Here is a 12,355-nt window from a genome sequence, read left to right on the forward strand (position 1 = left end):
GGAGCGTGGCATATCAAGTATTTTTTCATTTTTAGAGCTCGAACTCAAGACTTTTTATTTTAAAAAAAACAACTTCATTCACTATACCACATCCTTTGGAGCCTGGTGGTGTGGTAGATTTAATTCAAAATTGGATTACTTATTCTTCTATCTCTTTTTTTTTGGTGGATTATCATGTTCTTTTCTAAAACAAATGTTAGTTTTAATTTGGACATATTCTTAAGAACCTATGTATTTCTAGAAAATAAGGTATTTTTACTTACTCCTAATCAAAGAAAATCTAATTAATGAATCTTGATTATATAAATAAAGATGATTTTGAAAGAATAAGATCAGTTTTTTTCTTAAAATACTAAGATACCATTTATTTTAAAATACAATGAAAGAACTAAAATATCACTTACTTTGAGATAGATAGAGTAATAAATTTTGAAAGAAAAATCTAGTAGGATTCTTGTCAGTGAGAATTTAATTTTCTACCTCGTAATCAAGGCTAAAACACCAATTTTTTTATTTATTAAATAAAAGAGTTTTGAAACAAATATCATTATCTTTGAATTAATCTTCCCACTCTGTTGGGGAATCTAATGATATAAAAATGATTATTTAGTCCTTGATTAAAATAAAAAGTTAGTCAAAACTCAAAAGGTTCACCATAATGTTTGGGCCACTCATTTTCTAGGATAAAAATTATTATCCATCAAACATTAGAAGTATTTTTTGAAAAAACAACTTTCACTCACCAATCAAATAGAAAATAATTTTTAAAAATAAGTAATTCAATATGCACGATTTTAAAGATCGTTTAATTTGAATGCAAGTTATGCTAGAATTAGTTATTTTAATATTATTTTTTCTTAAGTAAGGTTAGAATTATTTATTTTAATATGATTTTTCTTAATTATTTGATTTGTTATATAAAAATAATATACTTTGCATAATTTTGAAGGAAAAAAATATGCTTTGCAAAAATATCCTCCATGTACCTTATTTAATTGGGAAAAAAACAAGGTTTTAGGAACTTCAGGGTATGTTTGTTACTTTCATTATATTATTTAGGAATAATTACTTCTGATATTATTATTCACGATCTGACAGATATAAAATAATCCTAACTTTGACGTTTAAGCTATACCAAGATTAATAATAGTGATATTAATTTTTTATCTCAATATTATTTATACTTGTTCAACATACCAAAAGTTCCCGATGTAATATATTTGTCCCCCAATGACAAAAAAGAATGATTATACTACCTCCATTCACTTTTAATTGTCATGATTTTTCTTTAGAGTCAAATGATAAGAGTTTTGACAAAAAATTACGATGATGTGGTATTTTTCATCATATTGATGTGCAAAAAATTGCAATTTATAGGGCTTTTCGTATAGTTTTTAAATATCTAAATTTTTTGTTTAAAATATCGAAGTAGTGTAATCTAATTTAACTTTGAAAATTAGTCAAATTGACTTTCGAAAAACGCAACATGACAATTAAAAGTGGACAGAGTGAGCAATAATTATGATATAAGGAGAAGTCACCAATAGTGGATTTGTAAATGATGGCAATACTGAAATATAGCACTAGTTCTTCTTGAATGGCTGCTCTAGTTTTTTTAATTTGAAAAAAGCATTAAGTAAATAGAAGAAGATGGCTGTTTAAATTACTGTTGTGCATCTCAACTGGAAAAAAAAAAAAAAGTAATAATGTTCATCTTATTAGTTAAAAAATAGAGTGGAATAAATAATTTAAGAAGATTTTATTATTATTATTTTCTTGATTAAAGTGCCATATTTTTAAGACTAAGTACCAGAGACCAGCAGGACCCTTACAAGCTTTTGTGCATGTACTCCAACTCAGTCTATTGATCAGAAGCATTCAACACCATTTAAAAATACAAACACATCTTTAAGGAGATTTATGTGTATTTCCTCTGTTCTGTGTTTTTTGACTCGAAATTCAGTAGGTGTACAAAGGAAATATTTTTTTAGCGTAATTTTTTTTATATTCAAAACTAAAAATCGAGATTTCTGTTAAGCTAATTCGAAAACTTCCTAATGTGAAAATGGAGGATTGAAGTGACAAACTCAATAATGTTGTGCCACTTATTATGGTCCAACTTTTGTTTCCCATAAAAGTCTATTTGTGTTTCCATTATATTCATATGAAATATATTGTCACGTTTTTTGGTGCTGGACTTATGCCTGTCTTCTTTATATCTTTTTTTTTTCTTGAATTGTTCAACTAACATACTTGTCTGGCTTATATAATTAATAATAATGAATGAGACAATTGGCTGCCCATTATTCTACAATAAATAAATAACTATATGTGTAGCCGTATAAAATAAAATAAAATTAGAAATTATTGAAACCAACATGTGGTTGCAAGTAGCACACAAAACATGTCACTTTGAAATGATTTATAAGACGCATCAAATCTATACTTTCAAAATTGGGCCCGCAATATTATATAACAAGGTTAGAGTTTTTTTTTTTTTTTACAAAATTTCAGAAATAACAAAGATAATAGACATAATAAAATTTTATAGCTATAGTTTTGATAATTGTGTTTCATAGATATAGTTATGTTTGCTATGGAGGCTACAGTATATATATTTCGCTTGCAAATATACAAACAGAGTAAGTATATATAAATGGAGACTACAATTTGTTTATTTCGCTTGCAAATATACAAACAGGGCAAATATATATAAATGGAGGTTGTAGTTTGTATATTTCGCTTGTGAATATACAAACAAGGTAAATATATAGAAATTATGTATTTATACATTAAAGAATTTTTCAAAACTCCGTACATTAGTATATTTCGCTTGCCAATATACAAACATGGTAATTTATTGTAATTTTTTCATAAATTGTATACAACATTATAACAAGGTTAGAGTTTCTTTTCTTTTTTGAAAAAAATTATTTTTGGAGTGGGGTTACTACAACAAAAACATTTTTTAGCGGCAATAAACATGCACATTAATAAAGAGTGCTAAAAATTTTACCGGCATTAGTTAGTTGCCATTAGATTCAATGTCGCTATAGGTTTTAGGGACATTTACAAAAATTATTAATTATCACTAAAAATACATATTTAATGACAATTAAGCTATTATCGTTAATTAAATATAGTTAAAGATTATTTGTATTGCAGTGGGTGGGGGTGGGGAGATGGATTAAAAGGGAAAGGGGATAATACATTGGAGAAGATAGAGTTCATGTCGAGTGAGTTAGCCCTTAATCATAAGATTAGAGTTTTAAAAATAAATTGAAAAGATAAAATATATTATTGTTTTTTTAGTATAATATGTGATTTTCGATATTCACTAATTTAATTAGTTTAAATTCGCATATTATATACTCTTTTTGTTCAATAATAGTTGTCCACTATTGACTTGGCACATCCCTTAAGAAACAATAAATAATAGGGGTAATATTATTAGGAAAAATCTTTTTGGCCAGAAAATTTGGCTAGAATTTGGCCAGAGTGATATTTTATCTATGTTATTTTACCTTTTAAAACATTTTTACCCTTTTAACTAAAAAATGAAAAAAAATATCAATTTATTTAAAATAAAAAAAATATTATAGTTTTTTTAATTTTCTGGTCATATTCTGGCCATTTAGCACTTTCCATATTATATATTATTTTTTGACTTTATTAAATTTAATGTTTTGAAAAATGTGTTAGATGATAAATATACTCCCTATGTCCCTAATTACTTGTCTACTTTTGAATTGACACACCTATTAAGAAAACAATTATTGACATAGTGAGTTTACCATTTTACCCCTATTAATTATGAAGTGGATGAATTAAAAAATTAATATTTCAAAAAATTCTACCTTTTTCAAAGTAATTAATTGAGGGTATAATAGGAAAAAAATGTTGTCATTTCTTGATTTGTCAAAATGGACAAGTAATTAGGGACAACTATAAAAGAAAAAGTGGACAAGTAATTAGAGACATAGGGAGTATTTAATAGTAAGGGTAAAATAGACACAAAAGGTAAACTATCTTTTGATCTTCTAAATTGGACAAGTATTGTCGGACAACTATTTTTAGTATAGTGGACAGCTATTGTTGGACGGGGGAGTAACTCAAGAAGATTAAATACGAGAATCACAACCGCATAAAATAGGGCATTTGTTTTACCCCTTTTTATTGGAGGGGTTTGTGGGGGTGGGGGTGTTCATTTTTAAAAAAATAATAGATTTGTAGATTTGGCATGTTCGATCATGACTCTGATTCGGGTCACCCAGCCTTTTGTGGGCTTTGTCATAGGCAGAATGTTGGCATTACCTAGCAATTCTTCTTCCAACACCTAATCATGCAGAATGCTGCTCTTGCAAAATCGAACTCACGACATTGGCTCTGATACCACAAATTAGGATCAAACGCTTACCATCATGTAAAAAACTATAAATAATAGTAAATACAAAATTTTATTTCTTAACTAAGTCCACCAAGCAAGCATCATGATCGATCATGACTCCGATCCGGACCAACCAGCCCCTCGTGGGTCTTACCATATGCAGGGTATTGACATTACCCAACAAATATTGCTTTTGGGGAAAAAACTGCTCTTTTAAGCTTCTGAAAAATAGTGTTGGCTACTTCTTGAAAATACTTACTTTCTCCCAAGAGCTTGGTTAAACACCTTGTTTTTTTTTTTTTTTTATAAAAAAAACACATTGAAAAGAAAAAAAAAATGTTTTTGGCCTCCTAAAAGTTTTACCAAACCCAGGGGCGGAGCTACCCTCGGGCAAGAGGTGTCAAGCGACACCCCTTCGTCGAAAAATTACATTGTATATATGTGTCAAAATTTGATTGAATGAGTATATATACACGTGTTGACACCTCTTAATACAAGCCGAAGGTTTAGGGGGTGTGTTTGAATTGAGTATTTTTTAAGTGACTTATAAATTAAAATTTATAAATCATAAGTTGGGAAAACCCAACTTTTGACTTCTTTTTTTTCTTCTACTTTTTCAGTCTTAAAAATGTGCTTAAAAGCATTTTTTGAGTTATCCGAACACTTTCAAAACTTGAAAAAAATAGCTTAAAAGCCAAAAGTCACTAAAAATAAGTCATCTAAACACCACTTAGTGTAGTAGTTAAGGGATTGTGAGAACTGCTTGAGGTTGTATATTCTCTATTCCTAATAGCAGCATATACTTTTTTACTTTATATTTTGTCACCCTTAATAAAAATCTTGGCTCCACTGCTGGGACCAAACCAACTATATCTTACATTGTATCAAAAAATAACGTTTTTGGGCTCCTAAAAGCTTTGCCAAACCAACTATATATGGACCCAAACAACCAAACCAACTATATCTCGCATTGTATTCAATTAAAAAAAAAACGTTTTTGGCTTCCTAAAAACTTGGCCAAACCAATTATATCTTGCATTATATTGTATTTTCATCTGTCCTTTTCAATCATAAAGCACATTATTTGCCGGTTTGAAATTTCCATATCACCATGTGTAATTTGAATATTTCAAAAGAAGACATGTTGTAATTTGAAGCCCCACCAACTTTTTGTTTTAGAAAATTATGTACTATACCTTAAAGGCGACAATTTAAAGTTCCCTACACATAATGTGAACTTTAATGTAGAGAGAGTTGGATACTTTTGGTTTTAATATGTTCATTTATCATGTGTCAAATAATTTCATGTAGTTTAAGGACATATTTGGCCTCTCTTTTTTTAATCGTGGTGTCTAAGGCCAACTTGCATGCACCTTGACTATTTCGTAGTGTACCTCCTACCTTTTACCATTATAGGTACTGAATAACTCTGTCCACGAGGGAAAAAAAGATGAGATGGTAATTTTGGACTAGAACTGCAATTGAAATCTCTGTTCCTCCTATTGCATGCATGATGTAGCAGATATTGTAGCTTACCAAAGTTTCTCTCTGTTTGAATACGTAATTAAGTAAATAAAAATGTGTTTTCTAACAACTTAATGTTTTCGATGGAATAATCATACAATTCAAAATACGCTCTCTCTCTAATATAACTTAGTAGTAGAGTGTCACCTTGACGTGGTGGAAATCATCCGTTCGAGCCTGATTATCCCCAAGTCCAATGTGAGTTTTTCTGGTTGGATTTGCTCCCCTGCTTCAGCTTTTAACACCACAAAAAGAAATATCAAATGGTCACACAATTCAACATTCTCACAGGAGCCTAGTTCCACAAGAGCATTATCACGAGCCTTTACAAGGGGATGCGAAATCTTGAAAAATGAGACTGCAGAGCAAGAAGGCAAATGGACTTATCCAGAAATAGAGAGTACATGAAGAATGAAACTTTTACATTAGCATACAATTGTATGTGTCAAGTTATAAACTGTTCAACTTTACAAGGATCACTTGGTTGAACTCTCTCTCTCTCTTTTGAATTATTTCACAAATCGGAGAAAAAAGGCGAAAAAGATTCCCAAGTTAGTGGTCATTGAGATGATGTAGCTTGATCGTGGATTCTTCAAACCTCCACAAAAGCAATATCGAAGATAAATCGTCAACCCCTCAGTAGAGACTGACCAAAGAGATTGATGAAATTGACAAGCCTGTACAGTAGAATTATCTGTCCGGATATCAGGAGTTCAATTTTGCCAAGATCTGCAAATGCCTGGATGATGTATGATCATCAGCAATTTGCGCCATCCTTGGCATAAGCCTAATAGAGTATACCCCGATCGTTATAGAGAATCAATTACTTGCTCATTGAAAGTCAGACACTATCCTGTTCCATATCCGTCCGAAGAAATTTCCATGGTCCATCTCTTGTTTGTAGCCTAGTATTCACAAGTACTTGTCAAAAAGTCTATAATGAAAAGTAACAGTAAATGAAACTTGGTTCAATTCGTAAAATTACCACTCTCAATGGTTGGCAAAAGAGATAGACATGAGAGATTTACCTCCAAAGTCCAGCTACAACACGCAAGGCAACGAAGAGAAAGAGTCCTGCCCAGACGCCAGGAAGACCGAACAATGGTGCAGCCACAAGTAAGAAGATTGAGGAGATTATTCCAATCACAAACTGTTTGTCAAAGACACGAAGCTGAATCAGAAGGAGGGGTTATAGTCTGATGATATTTTAAATGTTTGTCACAATGTAGGACACACTCCAAAGCCACTATCTTTATTTTTTTTTTCCTATATTAGTGCTTGCATTGAATTCAATTAGCTACGCCGATTCAAGAATGTTCAAGAAGCATCTCATTGATTGGCCAAAACCCGGCTAACTCAAATTGATATGTATGTTCTCGGTTTTACTTCATTCATTGCTGCACATACCCCTAGCAGCTGTAGCACTGTGTGGTTATGCTTCAAATAATGGGACAACAATTCATTACCATGTGTAATCAGCATCCAGGACAACTTACTACTTGATCCTTTTTTGCTCCTCTAGACTTTTCATTCCAAACGTCTTCTTGCAAGGTTTTGTTACTGACAAAGCAATAACCTAACCAGAAATGCAAATATCATATAACGATTTCTTTTTGTTTGACATTCTGATCACCTCATTGAACCATATAGACTCTGCTAACTTTTTTTCCCTTTTAATTTCCACCAAGAGATTCAATTAATGCAAAAGTTTTGAAGTCTTTATTTCTAGTATCGCAGATCATGATTCTCCGAAGAACAAAACAGTGATGTGCCATAATGCTTACCATAGAATATGCAGCAAATTCGAAGTCTGAAACACCATAATAGAGCCCATCAAGAACGAAGGCAATGGCATTTACTGGCTGAGATCCAGCAACAAACTGTCCAATAGATCATAGTAATAAGAAAAGAATTAAGTAGTTTATCATTTAAATATCAAGTTAATCCGGATAACAAAACCTGACAGCTCTGTACAAGGCTAGAAATGACAGCCGTGTAATTACTTCTATAAATGACCAAAACTATTTCATGATATCGAAATTACCTAGCTGGTGCAAAGTAGGAATTGTAGTCTTAACGTAAACTTAGGGGAACATGCACTGTTTGGGGTTCAAAATCCTAAGGGAAGAATGCTGAGGGAATCTGGATAAGATTTTCATACCAGAGTACCAGATTTGGCAATTTCCACAACTTCAGAGTCCGTGCTGAATAAGGCGGAGAGTGCTCCAAAACCAATGAACAAGCTAAAACCCAAGGCAACTCCTGTCAATGCACCAATCTGACAAGATTTTCACATAATGAATAAAAGATGTTGCAGGTCAGTGTTTCTGTTGTTACTGTTTTCTCTTAAAAGCTAAGTCAGTAATCATAGTTGAAAGTCGATAAAGACTACTGCAGAAGTAAGAATGCAAGTTACCTGTAGAACTTTATAAACCACTTCGCGTGCTTGGCTATAATTACCTTGAGAAACTCCACCGGCAAGGAGAGCCTAAAGATCAACAGAATAAGAATGCAATATTCAAGAAAATGAAAGATTAAACTCATATATCATAACTAATGATTGAAAGCAATAAATCAATGGAAATTATCCAAATAGGACACTAACTATAATCTCGTTGTGAACCTCTGTTAAAGAAAATCCTGTGACTTCATTGGTAACCAAAAAGATTAAAAATTAAAAGAAGAAATTCAAGAGTTATATGATACTTCCATTTGTTACAGGGAGCCACATTGAGGTCCTAATCACTAATAAAAATGAATTTTATTGAGACGTAAAATAGAGCTGCTGAGCAAACTTTCTAAAAATTATTCAGTAAAGCCAGAAATGACAGCAGAGAAAACAAATATGTTTAGTTAAAGTATACTCACCTGCCCGGCAAGTGCCAAGGCATCAGTTAGCAAAGATACTGCTAACCAAACTTCAACACATATCTGATGACCCGCCATAGGCACAGGGCCCTCTCGTGCTGCCAGAGCCGTTGACAGCGTAGTGGTAATTAGAAGTGATAAAGTCCTCCCTATTAGAAGTGCACCTAGAAAAGACAAGAACAAGCTTAACCTAACAAAGATTTGATCATTTTATTTTGAAAAAGATAAGAGAATTTCGATATATTCTGATAAAGTCCACAAGAGACACTCTTAATTATCATTCGACGGGCTTCGGACATGCAAAAATTTCTGCAGTCACTCAAAGATCAAATGCTAGTTTATGTGTTTGGTACATGGAAGCCTTGTGTGTTAGGTATCCTTTTGCAACATAAGGTGCTGTATCCAAATACTAATTTTCCATGCCTAAAAAGAATATGCTCAACAAATGCAAAACTAAAATGGACTTGAACTTAACCAAAAGTTTGTACATCATTTTAGAGATATATCATGCAAAATAATTGGCATTGCTTTGTATCTCATGCAAAATTGTTTTTTCTAACTTAAATTTGCTGTATAATCACCATTCCTCCCTTACTCTATCTTCAAATGTAAATGAAATTCATATCAAATCTTGAAAAATTATTTTTTATCGATAGTTACTTCAACTGTGGATAAATATCTTTATATGCAGATATACTCAAGTTTCACTAGCTGCTGCAATAGGAGATTCAGTAGGACACATTTGAATGTCGTGTCAAACAGATTATTCACACAAAAGGGGAGTCTTTTTATCAAAATTCTCTTTGTTAACCACCAAATGTATCCTGATTCAGGTGTTGTTTCAAGAGTTACCAAGAAAGTACCAGATTTAAGATACTGAGGAAATCTTCCCACGTTAACGTCTGGAGCAATAAGAAGAACTTTCCCGTTTAATTTCCACAGAAGGATAGAAGCAGTCAAGTATCTGGTAAAAATGTTGATCAAACAAAAAAATAAGATAAAGAAAATGGACAGCAAGTTATATCATGTATAGAGTAGCTACGGTTTGGTTTACCGCCAACAACATACTCAGAAATCACACCAGCAATTGCAGCACCACTAACGCCAAAACCAAAGGTGAATATCAAAATTGGAGACAATAATGCATTTACCAAGTTACCACCTCCTGACAATCCAGAACTCCTTTGTCAGATAAGGAAGTAGAAGTATCAATATTTTACTCAAACATTTGAGACATAACTAAAAAAAGTCCTATTTATCAGGCCATACTGAGGGGGGTGGGGTTGCCAGGGAGGGGGCTTTCCATCGAGCAACGACAATACTTTGTTAATATAAAGCCATACTCTAGGTACATCTCATAAGGTAGTAGCATCCCCTAGAGCAATATTGTCAAAGACGCGCTTAAGCCCTGAAGCGAGGCTCAAAACATGTTGAGCGGTTCTAAGGCATACTTTTCCTTGCCAATGAGCCTCTTCTGAAGAGGTTACACTAAAACAATTGATATTTCACTTTATCGTGATTTTTTTTCAATTTCTTTGTTCATATGTTTGTAATTTTTCTCCCTTTGTGCCCTTTTTCATTAAAGCCCATGTTTTATTTGCACTTAAAGCCTCAATAGACCTTAGAGCTTTTTTTCTCTTTCTGCTTTTGATAACACTGTCCCAGAGTAGTTTCTCCATCGTTGAGTGAGCTAAGCAAGTCTTCAATAAAAGCTGGTCTTATCCCTACTTCGCCAAGACGTATGAATTTAAATGAAGTCAAACGTCTAAAGTAGTGCCTTCTACCTATATGTTTGTAACTATACTTATGTAGGAAAACTTATTGTATATTGAGGCTTAATATGAAAAGCATAGGGCTCAACTAAAAGGGCTACATGTAAACAAAACATTTTTATCTCAACTTTACTAATGAATTTGTGAAATTAATATCTAAACAAAAACTTTACAGCTAGAAGCAGTTATCAGCCAAAAATCTATAAATAATATTTATCAAACCGGATTATCAGGCACAACATGTCAGTACAGAGTTCACTTGGATTTGCTTTATGTAGATCAGAGAAGTAATTGGGCATCATTGATACTTGCCAACAGCATATAAAGGAGTTTTTGTGTCCTTAAATCCACGAAATGTTCCTTGAGCAGCAAGTGCAATAACGACCGGTGGAGCTCCAAATGCCCTCATCGTAAGGAATTGCTCAGCTGGTTCACGCATCGGTGAATCCTGTGACACATCAACAAGCCCAAATAGACTTACACTGAATATCTTTAGCAAACAGCAATACACAACATAAGGGGAAGCATAAATCCAAGAAGTTAGGCCTCATGCTAGAATATAAATCGTTTTCAAATTAAGACATACAACAGATATACCCATGGTATTCATTAGGAAACCGGAGCCAACAAAAAGTCCAACAGCTTCCACAATGCCAAGGCCGAGGGCAAGTAGTAAAGAAGTTGATACTGAAGGAAGTAGTATCTTGCTTTGTGAATCAGGTGAGCTATCTAGTTTAAGAACAAAAATATAACTCATATCAGCGACAAACAATGTTTGACAAATTAACACGAGATGCTTCGACAAACAATCATTGTCACCTTTAGCAATCAATGCCTGCTCTTCAGCAACGAAAGAAGTTGTGACGTTGAGCAAAGGAACATTGAACAATTTCGAGATGAGGTTGAAAACTGATACTGAAATACCTACTGCTGCCAATTCAACAGATCCTACAAAATACATGCATAGATAAGTAAGAAAAGCATGGACAAGTATGTTGCACTTGATCATTTCAAAATATTTTTAATTCTCTCCTACTTTATTTCAGCCATCTCAGAAGAGTAGTAGCTTAACACTTTCTCCTTCCCTTCCAAAATACTTGTCATATTGCGCATCTTGAAAATCAAAGTACATGAACTTTTTCCAACATTGTCAAAAACACACCTAAACTATCACTCATTGATTTGAGAAACACACCTCAATGCTGATTGGACCAAATGTGTGTATACAAACACTTAGCTCCTCCTGCCTTCTCCATTTTATTCTTTCATAGGCTAATTTGATTTGTTCTTCATTTTAATTTTTAACCTTTTGCCGCAGTGGAATTGTTTTCCATGTGGCATTTTTTTTTTTTTAATTTTAAAAAAGAGTGTAATACACACACCATCACATATTACTTGAGGTGTACTGTTTCTCAAACACTCACACTCCCAATAGTAAAGGTGTGAAACTCAAGAAAAGGAGATAGTTTGGGTGTGTGTTTGACACTTCAATGTATTTTGTCACCTATTAATATCAGATGAATTGTAACTTATAGTTTGACTCTCGAGAAGCGAAATGTGACAAGTATTTTGAGACGAGGGAGTACTAAGTTGTAAATAATGGGTAAAACATACTCCCTCCGTTTCACAAAGAATGACCTCCTTTCCTTTTTAGTCAGTTTCAAAAAAATGACCTCTTTCCTTTTTTGGTAACATTTTACTTTTTGCTTTCCACGTGGCATGTTTAAGACCACAAGATTAAGGGCAATTTTGTACATTTGACATAACTTTAATTTAGGACCACAAGATTCAAAAGTCTTCTTTA

The 12,355-nt window shown here is 32.7% G+C and overlaps 1 protein-coding gene across 2 annotated transcripts in view; it reads right to left on the minus strand.

Annotated features, from left to right (window-relative positions):
* Positions 1-6,281: 6,281 nt before the first annotated feature.
* LOC102603217 (protein DETOXIFICATION 44, chloroplastic) overlaps positions 6,282-12,355 on the minus strand; it is a 7,138-nt gene continuing 1,064 nt past the window's right edge. Inside the window, exons 3-13 of one of the 2 annotated variants that reach the window (XM_006338906.2) lie at positions 11,371-11,499; positions 11,138-11,280; positions 10,864-10,999; positions 9,848-9,944; positions 9,643-9,743; positions 8,780-8,943; positions 8,328-8,399; positions 8,073-8,189; positions 7,696-7,791; positions 6,940-7,061; positions 6,282-6,816 (exon numbers count right to left, since the gene is read on the minus strand). In XM_006338906.2, coding sequence (XP_006338968.1) covers positions 6,753-6,816; positions 6,940-7,061; positions 7,696-7,791; positions 8,073-8,189; positions 8,328-8,399; positions 8,780-8,943; positions 9,643-9,743; positions 9,848-9,944; positions 10,864-10,999; positions 11,138-11,280; positions 11,371-11,499 — 1,241 coding nt within the window. In that variant the 3' untranslated portion in view covers positions 6,282-6,752. Of the gene's footprint in view, positions 6,817-6,939; positions 7,062-7,695; positions 7,792-8,072; positions 8,190-8,327; positions 8,400-8,779; positions 8,944-9,642; positions 9,744-9,847; positions 9,945-10,863; positions 11,000-11,137; positions 11,281-11,370; positions 11,500-12,355 lie in introns of those variants that run through there. The other variant, XR_001473561.1, reaches the window with a different exon arrangement.

The sequence above is a fragment of the Solanum tuberosum genome, unplaced genomic scaffold, assembly GCF_000226075.1.
Source record: "Solanum tuberosum cultivar DM 1-3 516 R44 unplaced genomic scaffold, SolTub_3.0 scf00008, whole genome shotgun sequence".
NCBI classification, from domain to species: Eukaryota; Viridiplantae; Streptophyta; class Magnoliopsida; order Solanales; family Solanaceae; genus Solanum; species Solanum tuberosum.